General features: G+C 43.5%; 1 protein-coding gene and 1 pseudogene across 2 annotated transcripts; both read right to left on the bottom strand.

The window, feature by feature from the left end:
• LOC110293986 (protein transport protein Sec61 subunit gamma pseudogene) lies at window positions 1-2,887 on the bottom strand (annotated as a pseudogene).
• Window positions 2,888-3,141: 254 nt separating this feature from the next.
• On the bottom strand, window positions 3,142-23,833 carry Zkscan1 (zinc finger with KRAB and SCAN domains 1). 2 transcript variants are annotated; one of them, XM_029477912.2, is made up of 6 exons: window positions 23,718-23,833; window positions 15,353-15,865; window positions 14,600-14,747; window positions 11,024-11,115; window positions 10,605-10,731; window positions 3,142-7,377 (listed from the first exon to the last, which is right to left on the bottom strand). In XM_029477912.2, the coding sequence occupies exons 2-6, from the start codon at window positions 15,776-15,778 to the stop codon at window positions 6,485-6,487; spliced, it is 1,686 nt and encodes a 561-aa protein (XP_029333772.2). In that variant the 5' UTR covers window positions 15,779-15,865; window positions 23,718-23,833; the 3' UTR covers window positions 3,142-6,484. The 2 variants fall into 2 exon arrangements, with proteins under 2 accessions (XP_029333772.2, XP_029333771.1); XM_029477911.2 differs by lacking the exons at window positions 10,605-10,731; window positions 11,024-11,115.

Below are 23,833 nucleotides of genomic sequence, written 5' to 3'. Positions count from 1 at the left end.
CATTTAAAAATTATTTATTGAACATCTACTAAACATCTGGACTCTTCAGAGGCTGGTCAAATCAAAGTTCCACTTTTTAACAGCAATGATTTTAATCCTGCTGGCATACAAAGTTTCTTCTTTGGGTCTAATTTATTCTAGTATATGCTGGGAATGGATAAAACAGGATGGTTTATCTAGCCTATGAACAAAAAGACAGTGCCTGAGTTAACTCTCTATATAAATGTAGGCTTATCATGTTGGCCTGGTTGTAATAATCCTTAACTGAAAGTTTATAAAAATACAACTTAAAAATTTGCTTGCACAGCCACCCTAACCCTTAACACTGGAATTCCTAGGACAAGGATTTCCTGTCTAATCACAGTCTTCCTCCCGTGAGAAAGTAAGAACTCTTTTTGGGCAGGGGCAGTGCTGGAGATTGCACCCAAGGGACTTGCATGTGGTAGGCAATCACTCCACTCCTGAGCCACATCATAGCCCACCCACTAGTAGGGTATCCTAGCAAATGCTCTATTTGGTACCATGTCCTGTGGCCACTCACATTCACATTCATGGGTTACTCTATGTAAATGCTCTTAACTGAGCCACACCCCTCACTGAGGGATTCCAGGTCAGTCCCACTCTTTTTTTCCAGGCAATGTTTTATTTCATGAGCTTGTCACCCCTCACTGGTTCACTTGTCCCATGATGAGAAGGACTCAGCCACCCATAATAATGTTATTAATAGGGATATGGATCTGTTTCACGAAGAAGCCAATGAATCTCATGATAGCAAATCCTATCGCTGTAGCCATGGCAGTCTTCTGGAATTCTTTCGTCGGGTTTGGTGCATCTTTTAACCAGCCAAATTGAGTCTTTTACAAACTGCCGACTTGGCTCTACAAACTGCATTACTTGATCCATGTTTGTGGGATGTCGGTTTGAGAGTGGAGGAGAGAACTGAGCCCAAGTCTCACACTCTCAGTCCAGCTAGGGCTGGCTGGCACTTCAAGCTGTTACCAATTAAGATGGAAAGGAAGGTGAGCAACCACCTGCCCACCCCCCAATCAAGCTTCTCTGGCCTCAGCACTTTCTTAGCAGATCATGAGGCTGCTAGACCTCATTTGGCCATTCTCTTGTAACATGCTGGAGACTTCAGGATAAATGACTCAGTGTAACTGGTTGTCCTTTTGTGGACCAACAGGACTTAGCCTCAATGTCAAACTGCAATGAAGGTCCAGCCTCTTCTAGTCCTTCACAAACCTGAGTGCTTGTGAACTGAGACCATTCCAAGGATCAATTAATTTGGCTAATGATCAAGTAATTTGGGTCAGTTAAGTAAATTGAGTCAGTTTTTGTAAGGGGGTGTATCACAACCTCCCAGGTTAAACAAAAATAAAAAAATCAATTCTTAATTTCATAGCAGACTGTGAGACATTTTTCATTTGGAACCACAGCTTAGAGCTGAGCAAGCTTCACTCTCTTCATTTTGCTGTTTAGATTATTATAGGATAACATGGGATTGGGTTATCAACTAGGAAACAGAACCAGTTAATAGAAAACTACTAGAACATTAGTATTATGGGATATCAAAATAATTTCCCAAACTTATGTTTGACCTGCAGTATTGGTGATGGCTTACCTTACCTATAACTTCAAGTTTGTTTTTACAAAGTTTTAAGTCAGGTATTTTCAGACATAAAAAAAATATGAATAGCAAAATAAGTAACTTCTTTAAAACTTACAGTAGTGTTTCCATGCTAAGAGCAAAACCTAGATCTGTTAGGAAAACTTTTCCAACAATGCTCGTTGCCTCCAGTAGTAGCTGAAATAAAACTCTACTCTGACTTCCATGTAGTGATCTATTTACAGCATTTAAGGTTGCTTCTCTGGTTCTAGATTTCATACAAGTCACAGGCCTAATGGGAAATACCTGCACATTTCTATTTCTTTGGAAACAGGCTGGCTGTGAACTTGTGAACTGTTTCAGCCTCCTAAGTGCTGAGATTAAAGGAATGTACCACCTTGCCTGGCTCCCTTACAGATATACACATACATAGTTATGGGGAGAGGGGGGTTGTTTGTTTTTGATAAGATCTCTTGCAGTTCAGGCTGGTCTCAAACTTGCTGTCACAGAGGATGATCCCAAATTCCCGATCTTCTTGCCTCTACTTCCTAAGTGCTGGGATCACAGGCATGTGACAGCACAGCCTTTTCATGCAGTGCTGGGGATGGAATCACACCCCTAGTCCTTCTTCATACAGACTTCTGAGAGTTGCTCATAGTGGAACACAGAAAATGGCTCTGTGGCAAGCTTGCTGTCTTGAGTGTCTGTCTCAGCACTGTCACTCCAGTGACAAAATTAGTCTTCCAGGAGGATGGCAAGATGAGCCTGATTAAATTCCCTTTTGATAACAGATCAGCATTGCCTACTGGAAATACAGTTGGCAATTCTAAGATAAAATCTTAAATCAACAAATATTCACAGCTACGAATCTTCAAACACTGTCTCTTAAGCACAAATACACCAGAGACTGGGAGCAAAGATAGGAACTTGCAGTAAAGCAAAAGCAAATCTTGCAATGCTTTGCAAACTCTGAGATAGCTCCCCTTCCCTGCAAGACCTACTTGTGTTTCCTGCAAAGTAGTCCTTCCTGTGGGCAGAGTCCCTATTTGTCTAAGCATAGAGGATTTACGAGTGGGAAAACTGAACTATGATACCATGGTTCAAAGAATCTGGGCAAACTAGCTTTTCCAGTATACTTCCTAGCCTCTGTTGATTATATATTCCCCCAAATATATTAACAATGGAGAAGTCCCTCAGCCCACCTCCAAGCCAGAGCCTGCCCATTCCCTTTGAGTGAGAGACAAGGAAGGGGCATGTACAATTATTCCACTTTAGTGTTCTACTGAGCTCTTTTCACAGACTTTTCTCGGTTCAACAAGCACCAACCTAAGAAGTTTCTCCCACACCCCTAGTTCTGAGACCTAATCACGTTTATAACTACAGTTTCTTAATTACTCCAAAACTTCACTTTCTCCCCCCTCCCGGGTGATGGGCTCTGTTCAACGGACTGGAACATGTTTACGAGGAATATAAAGAATGACAGGAGGGGTGAGGTACAAAGACATGACCTTACAAAATACATCGAGGTACTCAAATTTCACCGTTTGTAAAAAGTACGTTTTTACTGTTTCTTTAGCATTCCCCACACTTGGGTTCTCCTGTGGATCCTCTGGAGTTAAGACTGAGCTCTTCTGGCAGTTTCTGGAACTTACTGCATGATTGAGATGGACAATGGGAATTTCCTGTCCAAAGCAATGAGTACTATGAAGCTGGCCTCACAGAAAGAGTTTATTTACAGTGTAACCTTTGCCGGGCGTCACACTCAGACTAGGTCCCATTCTGGAATCAATTCTCTGATGTATATAAGGCATGGGCTGCCTCACATATTTAACATGTCAGTCTCTCTATACATATTTAACAGTCTCAGATTATGCCTTTAATATCAAGTGCTTTACATATAAAGTTGTCTCACACATCAATGCTTAGCCTTGCCTGCCAGGCTCAAGTAGAAAGTTCACAACTTGAAGAACCTGGCTTTTGTTGTAAAGTACATTTAAAAAAAGCCTTAAAGTTCCATCATGTCAACTGGCATGCTGATGGTTAACTAATAAGCACTTAGGCTGTTAACTAGCCTGAGCACTAATGACAGATGTCACCACGTTTGACCATGATGCAGTGACACTGCTGAGCATCTAAGAAATTTGGATAACCACCTATAGTCTGTTTTCTAAGTAAAATGTATCTTCAGGTGGCTGCCTCCAGGACTGCATCCGTGGAAGATCTGGAGCCATCCCAGTGACTATCTAATAGTAAAATGTCCCAGTAAAATGGAAATCAAATGAGGGATGGGATCCCAGGTCTGTCTTGTTTGGATTTTTTTTTTTTCCCGAGACAGGGTTTCTCTGTAAAGCCCTGGCTGTCCTGGAACTCACTTTGTAGACGAGGCTGCCCTTGAACTCAGAAATCCGCCTGCCTCTGCCTCCCAAGTGCGGGATTAAAGGCATGCGCCACCATGCCCGGCACCAGGTCTGTCTTAATTTCACTTAAGAACAAAGAATAATGGCTGAAGTGCATCAGCATGTGGTTAATTGTCTGTGTATAAGCAGCCAACAGGGAAGTGACCAAAGTCCTTTCTTGGGATCAAAGCCAGTGTCTCGATGTGCTCCTGGAGTCCTGTACCTTATTTCAGTTGCTTTAAAAAAAAAAAAAATCAACACAAAACAAAACAAAAAACCAAACAGGCCAGAGCTCTGACACAAAAGTCCACCATTAATATGACTGAATCCTTTAAGAGAACCTTAAAAAGCATCTCTCAATCTCCACCTCACTCCAGAAAGTGAGTCAGGGGCAATCTTCAGAGTAGCTCTGCTGATCTTCAGCTAGATGGATAGTATACTCACTGGCAGCACTAAGCAAACAGCTCAGATGCCGCCAGAGATGTAGGATTGGTCTAAGAAATAAAGTCAAACAAGAACCAGTGATTGCTTGTAGGATTCTAGTCTGACTTGGAACAGAGGTCACAGGTACCAACCTCATGAGACCTGCTGCTATTGTGTCTCACCGACTTTTGCTGCTGGTCACCAGCGAACAACTGGTGCAAGATGATTTTAGTTGTTTCTTGAGGGGAAATCTCAACCATATTTGGGGTGTCCATGTCAACAGTCTTCAAGTTTGTCTTTAGTTTATGTTTCTAGGGTTCTGTAGGGCTTTCCACACTATCTCAATGCTTCCTTAAATAAAGCTGTCTGTTCAAGATCCCAATACCTACATAGCTTGATACTTGGGGTCTCCTGTATGTGTTATGTCTCCATCAAGAGCTTCTGGGAAGCCACCTGCAGAGATGACAGGAAAGGCTAAAGTCCCCTAACCTCACTTCCTCACTTTAGTCTTTCATGAGAAATAGAAAAGACACTGTGTGTTATTAAAAACAATGACACAGCCAACCACACCGGTGTGGAGGTGAACTTCTCAGAGCAACAGGACATCTTAAGTTACTGCTGGCTAATGATGACAGATGCTTCTACAAGTTTCTGGTTAAATGTGAGGGGAAAAATGCTCCCTTTAGCTTTCCCTTTCTCTGAGAAATAAATAAAACAAATTAAAAAAAAAACCACTTTAAAAAAAATCAAACAAAAGAACAACAAAAACCCTTCACATCTTTTGAACAGGATTGGCTAAGTGATGAACAACTCAGCAAGTGCTCAAAACGCCACCATTCAGCAGCTCACTGAAAAGAACTCTGGCCAAGAACAAGAGCTTTGCTGTGGAATGATGTCACACAAACAGAAACTTCATAGTGTTCATAGTTGTCTTCTGTACGTGGATGACAAGAATCCTTTCTGACACTCTGTGGTATTTACTTACTGATCCATATTTGCAGTCTCTGCAGGTAGCTGACCAACCTTTGTTTATACTTAGGAGAAAATAACATTGAGCCCAGAATACATTATAGCATGTCCTATAGGTCTGAAGGTACCATAGTTCAGGTACTCACATGATTCACAGACCCTACCACAAATATGACAGTGCTGTTAGAAGTCCGTCCTAAGGAGTGCCTTGGGGTATTTAGTACTACATCCAGTGCTGTGCTGTCTGGAACATAACTATATTTCTTGACAACTGAAGCATCTTTTTGGGGGAGTGGTGATTTGATAAAAGCTTCCAACACTGAAGGATGGAGGATTAAAAGACGGTATACAATCAAGTGCTAATTTGTGGAGAGTGCATTTAGGCGTTCGAGTGCTTTAGGGATGTTGAAGAGGAAGAGAAGCATCCGGAATTGGTGCTATTTCAGTAGGACTGATCTCACTGATGGGGGCAGGCCCATCCACATTTGTTACAGTCCTTGGAACTATAAACTGGTGCATATGCCCTCTTTCAGAAAGAGATAGAAATCTTTGGTTTGATTCTGACCAACACAGTCCTAGATTTCTATAGCTTTGGCAGGCTACCAGTGATCAGATATAGAACTCTCTGGATATACAGCTTGCTCAAGCAGCATGTCCCAGTGTAGTTTTTGCATGAACTATCTCTCTTTGTTGTGAAGTACATGATGTCTAATTAGGGTTTGTTTGCAGCAAGTGGCTTAACCAGTATAATATTCACAGAGCTGATCTTGACTCAACTATATGGTGTGGTTGCTGGGAAGCAAACCTTAAAGGTATACCCACGACTAGAAAGCTTGACAGTTTACTGTGCATGCTTTTATCTTGAGTGCAAGAATATCCACACGGCCAGCTTTCCCTTACAAGGACTTTAAGAATTGCATGCCTACAGACTTCCTGACGGCAGGACATGGTTGATATAACTGTTAGGGATCCCGAAGTGTGACTTCTCAAACAATTTGATGGTGCTATTACTTTTCCCTCGATGGGTACATAGGTCTGACATAATTCCAGAAACAAAAGGGGGGAAATGGCTTGATGATACACTCCTGCTTTACACACAACTTTTCAGGAATGCTCCAAAGGCATCCAGAGAGGCTGGACTGTATTCTGACGCTCTCTCTCTGGCATGGATTCTATGGTGCAGTGTGAGGGTCGAGCTCCGGGTGAAGGCCTTGCCACACTTAGTGCACTTGTAGGGCTTTTCTCGGGTGTGAATTCTCCGATGCAAAATAAGGTATGAGTTTCGGTTGAAAGCTTTTCCACATTCGCTACATTCATAGGGCTTCTCTCCTGTATGGATTCTCTGGTGCTTTGTGAGGTCTGAGCTCTGGCTGAAGGCTTTGCCACACTCGTTACATTCATAGGGCTTCTCTCCAGAGTGGATGCGCTGGTGCAGGATGAGATTTGAGCTATGGCTGAAGGCTTTGCCACACTCGTTACATTCATGAGGTTTCTCTCCCGTGTGGATTCGCTGATGAAGGACAAGGTTTGAATTGAGACTGAAGGCTTTGCCACACTCGTTACATTCGTAGGGTTTCTCTCCAGTGTGGATGATTTTATGGCGGATAAGGCTTGAGCTTCTTGTGAAACATTTCCCACACTCATCGCATCTATGAGTCTTGGCTCCCGACGGAGCCTCCTCTGGGGTGTTATTAAAGTTTGCGCTCAGGCTAAAGCTTCTCCCCAAACCTTTACCCTTCTCCCTGGGGCCCCGCTCTCCTGTGCTGGGCTTTTTTTCCTTGGCTGTAGGTGGCCCAGGCTCTTTCTTCTCTTTGCCAGTTTTCTCTTCAGGATTTTTCTGTTGCCTTTCGACTACTCTGCCCTGCTGTTCCCGTTTCTCTCCAAATTCCTTCTGGAATCTTCCTGCTATCTCCCCGTGTGAGGTGGAACCTTCTTTGCCTTCAGCCTTGGAGGTTGACTCGTTTCCATTCCTGTTCTCAGAACCTGGCATGATAAATAAGAAATACAAATAGCATCATTTTCTTTGAATGCAGGTGTTCATACAGTGACATTTTCTATTAAGTGTCTGTGTACCTGGGAGAACGCCTTCATAGTACTAAAGATAAAAGTAAAAAAGGGGAAAGATTTAACAACACCAGGAAGAAGAGCTGGGATGAAAGTGGAAAAAAAAAATCACAAAGAGCACAAAGAAGGCCAGGCAGAGTGGTCTATTCATAGTGGTGCACACCCAGCATTCAGTAGTTAAGGCAGGAGAATCAGCAGTGATGGACCAGTTTTGGTTACATAGTGAGATCCATCTCAAGAAAACAAGAGCCAAAAGAATTCGAATAAACAAGCATGGTGGGACTTGAACAGAGAATGGAAGGAGAGGATGAGGAATCGAGAGGCTTCAGGGTTATTCATTTATATAGTCACCTGATAACTAATTTGAAAGAAAACATATTTAACAAGTCACAGCTCGGCATGGTGGTACATGCCTCTAATTATAGCACTCTGGAGGCAGAAGCAGGAAGAGCTCCTGAGTTCAAGGCCAGTCTGTCTATATGGACTTCCAGGACAGCCAGGACCACATCGAGACGCTGTGTCAAGAAAAAAAAAAGCAGTCCCACTAAAGGTTTAATTCCAGCATGAGAGGAACAGGCAGGCAGATCTACATAAGATCAAGACCAGCCACAGCTACACAAAGAGACCTTGTTACAAAACTAAAACTAAAATGCAGTAAGAAATAAGTCACATTGCATTTCCAGCAAACACTTGTCTGTCTCACAGAGAGAACCAGCAGGTCATTGTGAGGACTTGGTTAGTGCTGTCAGCCGGAGGGAGGGAAGCAGACCTTCCAGTTCCGTCATGTTTTATCAACAAGGGCGCACGCAGGTAACAAGGAGCCTGCACCTGGTATTACAGGGCTCCTTGACACAGAACGCAGTTTTCCTTTACCAAGAACAGCACAGAATGACCTGAGCTCATGTAACAGGGAAGGGATGAAGGAACTATCTGGGGATTCATTACCAAAATAGATAAAATCTCCACCAACTGACAGTTGAGACTTACAGGAAAGAAACAATTCCTGAGATTTTAACCAGAAAACAAGTTTACAATGTAATCTCTGCATCTTAGCAACCAGCATATTAAAATACTGAAGTTTAAATTTTACTGAACACTGCTATACCCCACTGAAGGAAAAAAAAATCCTCCTGGGTGTGGTGGCTCTCTCCTTTGATCTCAGTGCTTGGGAGTTAGAGGCAGTTGGATCTCTGTGAGTTCAAGGCTAGCCTCATCTAAAAAAGAAGCTGGGAGGGCTGGTGAGATGGCTCAGTGGGTAAGAGCACCCGACTGCTCTTCTGAAGGTCCAGAGTTCAAATCCCAGCAACCACATGGTGGCTCACAACCATCCATAAGGAGATCTGACTCCCTCTTCTGGAGTGTCTGAAGACAGCATCAGTGTACTTACATATAATAATAAATAAATCTTAAAAAAAAAAAAAAAAGAAGCTGGGCCCCATCTCAAAAACAAACAAAAAAATCCAACAATTAAAAAAACTTTTGTGTTTGTATGGGTGTTTTGCCTGCACATATATGAATATGTACCATGCCCGTAGAGGTCAGAAGAGGGCACTAGATCTCCTGGATCTGTAGTTATAGATGGTTGTGAGGTATCAAGTTGGTGTTGGGAATTGGACACAGGTCCATTGGAAGACCACTCAGTGTTCTTCACTACTGAGCCATCTCTTTTTTGGGGAGATGGGGGTGGGGTGGGGGTTCAAGACAGGATTTCTCTGTGTAGCTCTGGTTGTCCTGGAACTCACCCTGTAGACCACCACGTTGGCCTTGAACTCAGAAATCTGCCTGCCTCTGCCTCCCAAGAGCTGGGTTTGAGCCATCTCTTACATCCCTAACAAAATCTTGAAACATTTATTTATTCATTTTTTTAGAATTTAGTGTGAGTGTGTGTGTGCGCGCATGTTTTTACCATGATACATGTGTGGAGGCTAGAATACAACCCTTGAGACTTGACTCCCTCCTTTCAATACTGGGGACAAACTGGTTGCTATGCTTGGCAGCAAGTGTCTATACCTACTGAACCATCTCACTGGCCCTGCATTTTGCTTTTAAGTGAAGACTCCAAGAGGGTCTGCTCCATCTCGTTCAGTAGGCTCCCGAATGCTGTGACTAGAGGAAGTGGTTATAGCTAATCTCTGACTTATGGATGGGATCATCATAATCACTGAACCAACTGCAGAGAAGAAAAAGCTGCTCAACTTCTGAGTTCCAAACAGAGGTCCTTGACCAGCTGCTAGACAGTTCTCAAGAGTGTTCATTCCATCAAAGGTTATAGTAGTGATGGCTTAGAAATGAAGACCAGTTCTTAATTTCTATTCAGCATAAAGTACAAGTACCTAAGCACCATTCTCCCTTTTATGCCTGTTTCTAAACCAAACCCTAGCTTCTCCACACCCACGCTATTCATCCTCCCCCTGCCCACCCAAGGTCCAGTAGTTCTTTGCTATGAAATTTTCTACTACTGCACACATCTTTGGGCTTCTTGGTGACACTGTGTCCTAGGACTTAAGATCTAGAAGAGACCCATGCCACAGCTTCATCAGCTGGGTAAGACATTTATCTAGCTGATGCCCTTTCAGCTTCATTCTTCTTACACTCTCAGCACTAAGAGTTCTTCATAGAAGATCACCATTGGGTTTGGACCTGGGAACCGAGTGCAAGGCTATGGAATCACAAAGTGCTCACTGAACAATCCCTAACAGGATAACAGGATAAAGACAGACATCGAAGGAGGATGGATATTATGGTAGGTTTAGGAACATGGTAAAAAAAAAGGGTGGTGGTGGTGGTGGAATTAGACTAATGGCCAGTTTGCCTTGCTATCTCTACTAAGAAAAGGAGATTTCCCCTGACAGAGGCAAGCTGAAGTATACTGCACCAGAGCAGAAAGAATCCTCCCAGGTAACTGAATGGTTGTTGGGGAGCTGAGAGAGACTCAGAGCAGAAGATCTGATTTCAAAGAGCAGAAATTACCTAGACACACCAAGCCTGCCAGGAATCAGCGAGTTGGAGCACTATGCCTTTGAAACTCAACAAACACAGATGTTTCCCTTACTAACCAGCACAGAAGCAAAAAAAAAAAAAAAAAAAAAAAAAAAAAAAAAAAAAAAAAAAAATCTTAGCAGACAGGAATTCTGCGTTAGTCTTACCCTGGGGAAACACATTCCCCAAATTCATCTGCCTGCTGTCCCTATTGAGATTCCTCCGAGCCAGGTTCTGACATCCCCATTCCTCCAGGATGAGGGACACGGCCATGTCCTCGATCTTCACCATTGCCTGAAATAACAGGAGATCCCCATACTCAGCTCCCTGTAGCATCAGGGACAGTCATACTGCCCAAACCTGAGGTCAAGACAGAGCTGAGGGCAGGACTGTGGGACACTAGGAGAGAACACATGAGCAACCCTGATAGACTGAAGGGTTATGGTGGAAGAGCCCTAACAGTGAAGGGAGTGGGCTTTTCTGTGGGCTGGGCACCATAAGCAAGTGACCTGGTTGAGATCATGAAAGATGCTCCAGAATGGGGCAAATCCATGGTCTCAGGAGGGAAGAGGGGCCCATGGCTCACCTGGGAATCTGCGGTCAATAGTGCAGATGCCATCGCCTGGTCTCTGGGATTCCCCTCATGATGAGGGGCAGGAACATGGGTGGCAGGGAGAGCTGAGAAGGAGAAAGGGGCTGTGAGTAAAATTGGCTCTTCTTTGAGCCTCCCTCAGTGAAGAACCCCGGCATTCTCCTTCCTACACCAGCATATTCACTGTTTGATAGTTAGCTACTTAAAAAGATAGCTCCAGCCGGGCGGTGGTGGCGCACGCCTTTATTCCCAGCACTTGGGAGGCAGAGGCAGAGGGATTTCTGAGTCTGAGGCCAGCATGGTCTACAGAGTGAGTTCTAGGACCAAAAAACCCCCCAAAAAACAAAAACCAAAAAAAAAAAAAAAAAGAAAAAGATAGCTCCATAGGATACAGCTGACAGGAAGCAAGACTTAAGCTTCCTCAGGACCACTACTCTTAAATTGGAACCCCATGGAGCTCAGAAAAGCTCATTAAAATCACCAGGTCCCTGTAACTCCTTCCATGGGTGTTTTGTTCCCAATTCTAAGAAGGGGCACAGTGTCCACACTTTGGAGCTGTGATGAAAGGATGGACCATCTAGAGTCTGCCACATCCAGGGATCCACCCCATAATCAGCTTCCAAACGCTGACACCATTGCATACACTAGCAAGATTTTGTTGAAAGGACCCTGATATAGCTGTCTCTTGTGAGGCTATGCCGGGGCCTAGCAAACACAGAAGTGGATGCTCACAGTCAGCTAGTGGATGGATCACAGGGCTCCCAATGGAGGAGCTAGAGAAAGTACCCAAGGAGCTAAAGGGATCTGCAACCCTAAAGGTGGAACAACATTATGAACTAACTAGTACCCTAGAGCTCTTGACTCTAGCTGCATATGTATCAAAAGATGGCCTAGTCGGCTATCACTGGAAAGAGAGGCCCATTGGACATACAAACTTTATATACCCCAGTACAGGGGAACGCCAGGGCCAAAAAGTGGGAGTGGGTGGTTAGGGGAGTTGGGGGGAGGGTATGGGGGACTTTTGGGATAGCATTGGAAATGTAATTGAGGAAAATACGTAATAAAAAAATATTAAAAAAAAAAAAATCACCAGGTCCAAACTTTAAAAGGAGAAAACGAGTCCCTGAAGAGGCTGATGACTATGTAGTGTCAGTTTAGAATGCTAGGTTACCATTCTCAGCTTTAGGATTAGCAGCTCTGCATCTGGCTTGTACTTTATTCCAGCGCAGAAACAACACCAGGGCACTAGACTCCCTTTCCTGCCTACACTTGTGAACAACACATCTTCAAGCTCACAGAACACTGAGAAGGACAGGGAAGAAAGGGAAGCTTCGCACTTCTAAGTCCATTTCTGCCATTCTGACCCTTGTTTCCCTGTTTGGTCACAGTTGCTGTTTGATAAAACACACATTGTTCAAATGTTGATGAGACATGCAAATGTAGAAATGTACGGGCAGCCATAACATTGTAAATGACTACCAACCGTATGCAATGAGTAATGAGAATAAAGAAATTCAACTGTAAAATTAAAGTTCTTCCTTTTCCTTCCTTTGCCAAGAATCTTAGATTTGGAAATGTTACTGATAGACAGAGGATGGGTCCGAGCGGCCAAAAACCACAGAAAGAGACCACTTAATCACTGTATCGTCTACCTGTTACTACCTGCGAGGCAAAATAAAGACAAGAAGAAGGCCCTAGCACTTAGGCCTTCTCAGAGTTAGGAAACAAGATAGAACAAGATAGAGAGGAAATTGAGAACAAATCCATTCAATAACAATTTAAAAAATAACTCTATTTGCAGTCTCTAAAACCATTTCCCTAGCTACCTGAAGCAACAACCTGGGGCTCAGATGCTGAGTGTCCTCTGCAGCTGACACCCAATGATACCACTGCAACTTCTGCTTGTGGAGGAGGAGATCGACACAGGTGGAGTTAAACCTATAGAGTGGCTGTACCTGCCTGCTGGCTGTCTTCCAGGATGCCTGGGAGAGAGAACGCTACTTTAAGCTCCACCCTCTAATATTTCTCTTCTAAATGACCTCACAAATAAAAGACACTGGTGAAGGAACATACTTTAACTTTTCTGTAACTCTTTTTTTTCTTTCTTTCTTTCTTTCTTTTTTTAAAATTATATGTTTTCTTTATTTACATTTCAAATGTTATCCCCTTTCCTGGTTTCCCTTCCGAAAATCCCCTATCCCCTCCCCCTTTCTGTAACTCTTTTAACAAACTTAAAAAGAAAATAGACTCTGTGTGTGTGTGTGTCTGTCTACTTATATGTGTATTGGAGTCAAGAAAAGGAGTTACAGGCAGATCGGAGTAGCCTGAACTCTGGTCCTCTGTAAGAACAGCAAGAGCTCATTTGCTGAGCCCTTTGGCAAGTGTTCCGATGTGCTATGTGGTTGCTTTATTTTAAATCCTGATAAAACTATTGTCTATTTCTGGAAAGCCGTTGGAGAACAAACCTAATGCAACGCATTTTTATGGAGACAAAACCCCAGCTATTACTCTTCTCATTTCCTCAGACTAAAGGGGAATTGTTCTCATTCCCTTCCCTTTGGAAGACTGAAGAGAACGGTATAAAACATTTGATGCCAGGAGGTGGTGGTGAACACTTTTATTCCCAGCACTCCAGAGGCTGAGTGTCTACAGAGTGAGTTTCAGGACAGTCATGGGGCTACACAGAGTCTCTGTCTTGAAAAAAAAAAACAACCAAAAAAACCAAACATACATATGAAATCTTTAGAAAGGCTTACAATGCCTACAAAAATTATATAAGAAATGCTAACTAAAGTGTTTCAAAACCCAGGCTGGAAGCTAGGTCTGGTGGTATACACCTATAATCCTAGATATCAGGAGGCTGAGGCAGAAAGACTGTGAGTTTGAAGCCAGTCTTGGGCAATAGAGCAAGATATTGTCTGAAAACACACCATTCAAGCTGGAAATAGTATACCACACTCAGAGCTAATCCCCTACACTCCGAACTCTGCTGGACATCGGGACTGCACACAGTTTAACACATGATGTAATGTTCGGCAAGTACATGGTCCACAGTAAACACTCAGCTAGGACTGCTCTGTGAGCATCTAAGCAAACAAGCATGCTGCTGTGTGGCGTTAGCTGGTAACACAGAGCTATCACTCTACCTCGGATCATTTACTTCCCCACCTTTCTTTTGGGGGTATGGGGCAAACTCTTATCCCATCACCAACCTGGGCTGCCTGAATTGACCTCAAACTTGCTGTGTAGATCAGGATGACCTTGAAATTCTGAACCTCTTGTCACCATGTCCCGAGTGTTACAAGTTTGTCTTTTTGTTTTGCTTTTGAGTCAGGGCCTCACTAAGGGGCTATGGCTATCCTGAAACTCATTATGCATACTAGGCTGTCCTTGAATTCAAGAGACCCACCTGCTTCTGCCTCCAGAATGCTGGCATTAAAGGACGGTATCACCATGCCTCATCTTATGCAGTGTTGGGATGGAATGGGTACAACAGCAAGCACCCTACCAACCAAGCCACCTCTACCCTGAACATTTAATTCTTTTCCACAAGTGAACCCAGCTTCTTACCTCGGGATAAGAGACGAGGCCTCCTAGATGAATGCTTGAAATGAGACTGGGAAGTTTCATGATGGTCAAAGCTTGAGGACTCCTGAACTGGATCCAGAGGCACCACACCCCTGGCAAGCATCTCAGGCCCATGAACTTGACCTGGGACCTGAGGGGAGAAAATGTTTTCTAGGTAAAACTTCTGATTGGCCTTGAACTCACAACCCTCCAGCTCTAGCATGTCAAGTGCTAGGACTAGAGGCATGAAGCACTATGTCTCATCCAGCAAATCACTTTTAAAGTAGGAATTAGAAATTTTTGTTTTGTTTTGTTTTGTTTTGTTTTGAGACAGGGTTTCTCTGTGCAGTCCTGGCTGTCCTGGAACTCACTCTGTAGATCAGGCTGGCCTCGAACTCAGAAATCCGCCTGCCTCTGCCTCCCAAGTGCTGGGATTAAAGGCGTGCGCCACAACGCCTGGCGGAATTAGAAATATTAAAGAAAAGCTTCTAAGTATTCCAGTGGATATTGAAAGGAGGAACCACCCCCCCCCCCAACACACACATCCTTTCTATGGTCAGCCACTGAACCCTGAGCCTCACAAATGCTACGCACATGGCTCTAGAACAGAGTGAGCTATATTGCCAAGCCCTCAGAACTCTCTGAAACAACCCAGAAGAGCGATAGGCAAGAAGAACTGTCCCAAACACTCCCCACACTCCCCTCTGAGCCTAAGTCTGTGTCCTTCTTACACACATAGATGTCATCTCTTTTTACCTGCTGTCCCGATAGATCAAGTTCCAAGTCTTCAAGAAGAGTCACGGCCTCTTCCCCACTGTCAGGCCGGTACTCCTGCAGCCAGACTTGCAGCTCCTTGGGCAGGATGGACAGGAACTGCTCCAGTACCAACAGCTCCAAGATCTGTTCCTTGGTGTTGACTTCTGGTCGGAGCCACTGATGACAAAGTTCCTTTAGTCGATTCAAAGCTTCTCGAGGCCCAAAAGTGTTCTGGTAGCAGAAGCGCCTGAACCGTTGGCGGAATACCTCTGGGTCGGGTGGTGGTGTCTCCTGCAGGCTAGAGTCCTGCCCCCACATGTGGTCTTCTTCATCTTCTTCTTCTACCTTCACAATAACTATACCATCTTTCTCCTGTGCAGCCTGTGGGGATAGACCTGTGGTTTCCCTTGACTCAGCAGTCATCATTCAGGCTCAGTGAACTGGTGGGGTCCAACAGGGTCAGGCTGCAGTTTCAGTCCTAGCAACTGTCTTCTATTGGTTCCTCCACTATTCCTGAAGTTAAAGGGGGAAGGAGGGAGAATTAATAAAAAATTTACCAGGAAGCAGAAAAAAGTGGGTCCCTGGGCTCAAAGGCCTGCCAGTCTAGCATTCTCTGTAAGCTCTAGGCTAGTGGAAGACCAAAGTAGACAGCACCTGAGGAATAGCCAACACCCAAGGCTGTCTTCTGGCCCCCTGTATGTAGGGGCACATACAAAGTGACCTGTGCTACTAATCCTTCATATAAGGATGCACATTAAGATGCTAAGAATGTCTAAAAATAAAGGAGAAAACCACTATAGAGCTGCACTAGCCTTGATGTCACTTCTAATATTAACTTGGAACTATGGGGCTGGAGAGATGTCTCTGTAGTTGCAAAAACCTGCTGTACCATGATGAGGACTGGGTTTAAATTTTGACACCCATATCACAAGATGTGAGTTGTGTGTATCTGGCATACACGTAGACAACAGCAGGCACAAAAAAGCCTTTAAAAAACAAACTTGGAACTATTCTATACCTCATTTAAAAATTCTTCCAAATGAAGAATGTCAATGGAACTTTGTCTTTTATTTTATTTTATTTTATTTATTTATTTATTTATTTATGTTTAACATGTACTCACACTCACGAATGCCACAGTACATGTGTGGAGGTCATAGGACTTCTCTACCATAAGTGTCCTGGGGATTGCTCAAGTTGTCAGGCTTGGTGGCAAGTATGCTTACCTGCTGAGCTACCTCCCTGGCTTCAAACCGAAATCTTTAGTAATAGCAAACTTCAACTTTTTGGTTATTCTGCAAAAACTAGTTAGGATTTTTGGAAACCTTACATGTTTTATGACACTTTAAATTTTACATTGGAGGGGCTGGTGAGATGGCTCTGTGGTTAGAGCTCTAATTGCCAAGCCTGAGGATACAAGGAATCTTAACTTGTCAGGGGCACTGTGATTGGATCTGTCCCCTCTACTATTAAAAGTAGGGACAACTGGGCAGGAGAGATGGCTCAGCAGTTAAGAGCACTGACTGCTCTTCCAAAGGTCCGGAGTTCAAATCCCAGCAACCACATGGTGGCTCACAACCATCCGTAGTAAGATCTGGCGCCCTCTTCTGGAGTGTCTGAAGATAGCTACAGTGTATTTACATATATAATAAATAAATAAATCTTTAAAAGATGGGCTGGTGAGATGGCTCAGTGGTTAAGAGCACTGACTGCTCTTCTGAAGGTCCTAAGTTCAAATCCCAGCAACCACATACATGGTGGCTCACAACCACCTGTAATGAGATCTGACGCCCTCTTCTGGTGTGTCAGAAGACAGCTACAGTATACTTATGTATAGTAATAAATAAATCTTTGAAAAAAATCTTTTTAAAAAAATTTTTATTTGTACTTAACACTCACACTCACCATAGCATTCCATGATTTTATTACTTAAACTTTTTTTTCCCAATTTTTTTTTTTTTTTTTTTGGTTTTTCGAGACAGGGTTTCTCTGTATAGCCCTGGCTGTCCTGGAACTCACTTTGTAGACCAGGCTGGCCTCGAACTCAGAAATCCGCCTGCCTCTGCCTCCCGAGTGCTGGGATTAAAGGCGTGCGCCACCATGCCCGGCCCCAATTTTTTATTAGGTATTTTCTTTATTTACATTTCAAATGCTATCCCCAAAGTCCCCTATACCCTCCCCCTCCCCCAACTCCCACTTCTTGGCCCTGGTGTTCCCCTGTACTGGGGCATATAAAGTTGGCTAGACCAGTCTTTAAAAAGAAAAAAAGTAGGGGCAATTATGTGATTTGTAATCCCTACCACCATGTTTGTTGTAACACTATCAGAAGTATTCAACAGATATTAATTGAATTGTTTTAAGAAATCATGGAAAATGAAAATAGACTTGTGGAAATTTGAATCTTGATAACAACTCCTTAGCATGGAGCGTAATTCATGAATTACTGAGCATGGTAACGGCAGGTCTCCCCTCTGAACCCACTGGTCTTTACTTCTACAGCCACCAAAACCAAGCATCTTGGGGCCAGCAAGATGGCTCAGTGGGTAAAGGCATCTGCCGGTCTAAGGAGATCCCTGGGACCCACATGGTGGAAAGAACAGGTTCCTGGAAGCTGCACTCCACACACTCACCTGACTGCACACAAAGAAATAAATTAGCATGACTTAAAACTAATTGAAAAGCCCAACAAAGCAAAACCAAAATGTTTTGTAAATTGACCATCTAACTGTTTCACAAGGAGTTAAAGCAAGAGCTTTTTAGGTTAAATTAACTTTTATGCTACACAAGGCTGGGGACCAGAACCAGAGTACATGCTGTAGTACTGAGCTATATCCTCAGAGCAAACCAATACTTTTAAACTAGGAAAGCATCTATAATTTTATGGTTCTCACTTAAAAATACTGATTACACTTGGTAGAAATGGGATCATGGACTATATTGTAGTGACAGTTTTGGAGTTTTGGTTTCTTTAGAAAACAGAAATTTGGGGCTGGAGAGGTGGCTCAAGAGATTAAAAGCACTGGCTGCACTTCCAGAGCTCCTGAGTTCAATTCCCAGCAACTACATGATGGCTCACAGCCATCTATAGTGAGGGCTGGTGTCTTCTTCTGGCCTGCAGGCATGCATGCAAGGCAGCATGCTGTATACATAATAAATATCCCCCCCCCCCACACACACACACAGACAGGGTTTCTCTGTATAGCCCTGGCTGTCCTTGAACTCAGAAATCCACCTGCCTCTGCCTCCCGAGTGTTGGGATTAAAGAAAAGAAATATGAGAATGTTTTTGTTTAATCCCAGGTATGGAATATGGGGCTGCTTTAGATTTTCCACACCAGCTATTATTTGACTTGTATTCAGCACAAGTGTGATACTTTCTGCTGACAGTGTGATGCTTGGAATTCTGGGGACCTTTCAGAAGCCTTATAAAATGCTAGGGCATAAAGAGGTGGTATGGGTTGTTGGTTGTTTGCCGTTGGTTGTTGTTGGCCAGGGTTTGTTATTTAGTAATTTGCAACAGAGAAACAAGAAGAAATTAGATATCCTGACAGTGAAGATTGGCCCAGGGAACTTGATGCCCCTAATGAGTAGGAAGTAGTCTAATTTCAATATTGTCCACTTTTCCTCCTCTATTGTCTTTTCTCTCCTATCTTAGGGGATTGAAAGGGTGGAAAAGGCATGGAAGAAAAAAAGAACCCACAAAGCAGCCCAAGTCTAACTTTCAGTAGTAATATATAAAACATCAAGAACAGAACAGGTATGCAAGTTTTGGGACTAGGTTTAAATAATTTTATTTTAAATGATATTTATGTGTATTCATACATACACATACCACAGTGAGCTACTGGAAGTTAGAGGTTAACTTTTGAGATTTTCCTACCACGTGGGTCTGGAGGACTGACCTCACATCCACCAGGCTAAGGCAGCAAGTACCTTTACTTGCTCAGCCAAGGCACTAGACCTCCGTGGCAGTTTAGACAATCTCCCCCACAGGCTGTTGTTTTCGGTTGTTTCTGTTCAGTGGTGATTTCTTTCCATCCCAATATACACACACAAGGGTCAGCGTAGCACTGCTTGGAGGTGATTCTGGTTTTCCTCAATTACTGTTAACGAATCTCCAATACACACTATTTCAGCATTCAAGGGTTTCCACCTTCAGGACACATTCTTCTATTTTAGCCCTGCTGCATTCTTCCTGTTAGTGGTGAATTTCCCTTATTTCTAGTTATCTGAACCTAAGCGTGGGCCATGACCAATGGACTCCACTCTCGCCGTGAACAACTCCCACTCCCTTTATTAACTCTGTCGGTTAATGTTTTACTCATCCTTCAAGAAGACATTGCCTTCTGATTCGTCCAGCTTTACCTGGGAGAGGAGTTAACTATACCATGGGAGGAACCGCCCTGCTAGTTCAGCTCTCTCACCCCTCTCTTCTTGAACAGTGAGTAGCTCAGGGAGACATTCCTCTGGTATCTCACCTGCACAGGCTTAAATTAATATCTTGCCTTCTTTGACTCTCCCTCCTCATATGCACCGAGTCTCCAAAAACCAGAGTGAATTACTTAAGACAGGGTCATACTATGTAGCCCTGGGCCTCCAACTCAGTGGGTGAGGATGATCTTTAACTTCTGATTCTCCTGCCTCCACCCCCTTAGTGCTGAGATTCCAGGAGTGAGCCATCATACCTGTCGTATGCAGTGCTGGGGAGGGAACCCAGGGCTTCATGGATGCTAGACAGTGCTCTACCCACTGCTACATCTACAACATCCTGAGTGAAGTAACTTTGTTCATATTTACTGTCCAATCTGAGCTCAAGTCTGGCTTCTTGGTTCTCCACCCTATTCTCTCCCGATCCACACACGGTCTACTTACTACCTTACTCTGATTATTTCTCCTAAAACTTTACAGCCCTACTCAGTGGGTTCCATTTTATTTCCACTTTCCCGTCAAGCTTCATTTCCCATCAACCTTTGCACTCCACAAACCCTTCCCCACTCAGCAAAATGACTCCAAATCCAGCACCTCAGTCATGCCTTGGCAAACATAAGCTAAAGCACCACGTGTCCATCAATGCTCAAGAACATTATAAAAGGAGAGTAAGAGCCAACATTTCTAGTTGCCACAGAATACACTCAGCACTTCACTGGACCACATACCAACAGTCTTCCGAGGTGCTTAGGATTATCATCTTGCTTTGTAATGTTAATGCAGTTAACAGACAGTAAATTATTTACCTAAGCTCTCAGAGCAAGTAAATGCTAGACCAAGATCCAAAACTAAACTGCCATATCTCAGGGCAAGTTCTTGTTTTGTTTTTCTTTTCCCAGCATGAGTGTGGTGTGTTTGTGTGTGGAGGCCAGAGATTGACGCTAGGTGTCTTTCTTGATTGCTTTCTACCTGTCTGAGGCAGACTCTCTCACTTGAACTCAGAGCATGCTGACTGAGCTAGGCTAGTTGATCAGCTTGCTCTGGGAATCCTGTCTCCATTTTCCTAAGGCTGAGTTATAGGTGCATGCCCCTCATCTGCCTGTTTACGTGAATGCTGGGGATCCAAACCCACACTCTCATGCTTGTGTTTGTAGCAAACACTTTACCAACTGTGCCATCGCATTATTCCTGTAATGTTGTGGGGCCTGGTGCATGCCATGCCATGCAAGCGCTCTACCTTTGAGCTACCCCCTGCCTAAACACTCTTTTAAGAAAAATGTAAGACAGAAAGATCAAAAGTTCAAGATCTGTTTAGATTACAAAGTGAGTTCAAGGCCAACCTGGACAACTTAGTGAGACTCTGTCAAAGATGAAAATATGAGCCAGGTGTGGTAGCACAAACTTGTAATGCCAGCACTTAGAAGATAGAAGCAAGAAGACGAGAAGCTCACTGCCATCCTGGGCTATAAAAAGACATCTTAAAAGCCAAAACCAAATCAAAACAACCAACAACAAAACCCCCAAACATCAACAAAACAAATAAAAAAATCCAAAAAAGGCCAGGGATGTTCAGTGGCAAAGTACATGAAGTCTAAGGCCCTGGCTTGAGTCAAACAACACTTGATTGAATTTACCAAGTTACTACATTTGTGTGTGTGTGTGTTCAGTGTGTTCAGTGTTTCATAAATTAAGCAAATTAGTTTATGAAATCCTGAAAAAAGTTTCTGGCACTTGGTAGACACTGGGGAAGGCTTACTTTTTAAAAATGAACTTAAGGGTTGGGTGGCATAGCTCAGTTGCAGTGTACTTGCCTAGCATACATAAGGCCCTAGGTTCAACCTCAGTACAGCAAGATAGTAAACACAAAGAAGCCAGGTGTGGTGGAGCAAGTCTGTATTCCAGGCACCTTAGAGGTGGAGACAGGGGTATCTAGACTGTAGTGTCAGTCTTGGCTACATAGTGAATTTGAGGCTCAACAGGGCTACTTGAGATCAGAAAATAGGGGGAAAAAAAGAGGAAAAATTAAATTCAAGAGATATAATTGTGCATTACAATTTTCAGCAGTGGAAGAAATCCAGTAACACAAGGGCAGCATGAGCTGGAACAAATGAATTATGTCCCCTGCAAATAAGTCACACATCCCTGAACCGTTTCCAGTATTCTTATTAGCAGTGGAGTAGGGACAGAGGAAGAGAGGCAGAAAACCACCTTTGGGTTCCCTCTCAAACGAAACACATTCTGACATACCATCTCCTTTAGAAAAGATCACTGCCCAGCAACCAAATCTCACCAAAGAAAAAACAAATGACTTCTGACGAGAAAAGACTCCAGACTCCGGGCTGCAAGCAGGGTTTATTTCAAAGGATGTTTTCTCAAAATCCAGTCTTCCTTCTATGGCACAGTCTTGCAAGTTTAAATAAATGATCCTCTACTCCCTTCTTCAACAGAGACATAAAATGCTTTATAATATGAAAAACTTAGTCTTAAAAGATACCTAGTGGTCTAGAATTGTGTGCCTCTAATTCCAGCACTCTGGAGGCAGTGGCTAGATTTTCAAGGTCAGCCAGAACTAGAGAGACCCCCCCGCCCCCTCTTTTTTTTTAAATCTATCTAAAGAATATCAATACCAACACAGAATGAAAAGTACCCTGGCCTGGTTGTATCTAAATATAGTATAATGCACTTGAAAATTTTCCTAATGGAGACATGAAGTAGAGGATCAACAAAAGAAAATAGCACTCAGCAGCAGGCATTTCTGTAAGTTAACAAAGATGATCCTGAATAAAATAACAAGAATCTTGTGTGGTAATTGAAAGAGGACACAAACCTGAAAGAAAAAAAAAAAAAACAAACATCTGGATAATTCTTCACTACGGTTTCCTTATACTAAAGCTATTTTCCCACATTTGGCCGGCTTTTCTAGTAACTTCACTTGTTGATGTGGTTACAATGAATTCTTCATAATTCCAACAAGTATTTATTGACTGCTTTCAATCCGCCTAGCACTGCCCTGTACAATAAATGCTTTCTTTGGTCCCAGGCCATGGAACAGCCACTCTCTATAATCAATGTGTGTGTGTGTGTGTGCTTCGTGTGTGTAGGGAGGGGAAGGAAGGGGGAATTTCAAACTAAATGAGCTGTCTTTTTTTTTTTTTTTTTTTTTTTAATTACAATTACATTTACCAACGCCACTCATTTCAAGTTTGAAGAACCGTTTTGAGCAAAGGTAGTTAATTTTATGGATAATAAAACTGACAGTTGGCAAACATCTAGTCTCACCTAAGGTCATTAAGCTGATCGATCTCCTACTGGCCCAGTGTGGTTTCTCCCAGATACTCTTCACGTCTCCCCCATTGCAATCAAGCAAGGTGAACTAACACTCCACTAATCTCCCAGGTAGCACAGTTAAACAGGCTTAAACCAGCAAGAGCTTTTGAAGCATTGCATAAAGCTGACAGCCGGCTGTTAATTTCTACTAGATCTTTTAACCACCGTCAAGCTGCCAGCGCTTTCGCTCAGTGTTGGGACATGGAAAGACAGAAATGCAAGTGATCGGGAAATGTTTTCGGAACCTCAAACCTGTACAGAGCTCAAGGTCTTCCGCGTCGTTTATCTCAAGATTCTCAAGGACCCAAGACGCCCGGAGAAGTAAACGACAGCAATAAAACGAAAATCACACAAAACACTTTCCCCTGCAACCACAGCAAATGGCGACAGGAGGAGGGGGAGAAGAATCCAGACATGGGGATCACGTCCATTTGTGATCTTGTCCTCAAAAATGTTATACAAGGATGATGACATGAAAGAGCTCCCCACTGACCCCAGAGATTCGAGCACCGCCGGGACCCCGCAGGGCTCCTTTCCAAGCACCCCCCGGGTGGTCACACGGTCCACCCTCGCGGCCCGCCCGTCCTCCGAGAGTCCGCCATGAGACTCACCGTGAGTCTCCGGAGCGGCCTGGGGACGCCGGGCGACCAAGCACGGCTTGCTCTGGGTTCAACCCGACCGAAGGGCACTGCACACCGACCTAGGCCCTCCCAATACCTCGCCACAG

This window comes from Mus caroli, unplaced genomic scaffold (assembly GCF_978045245.1).
Source record: "Mus caroli unplaced genomic scaffold, Mus_caroli_1 scaffold_4, whole genome shotgun sequence".
Classification (NCBI taxonomy): Eukaryota; Metazoa; Chordata; class Mammalia; order Rodentia; family Muridae; genus Mus; species Mus caroli.
Note: the sequence above shows the minus strand (reverse complement) of the source record. Positions and strands in the feature narration are given on the sequence as shown.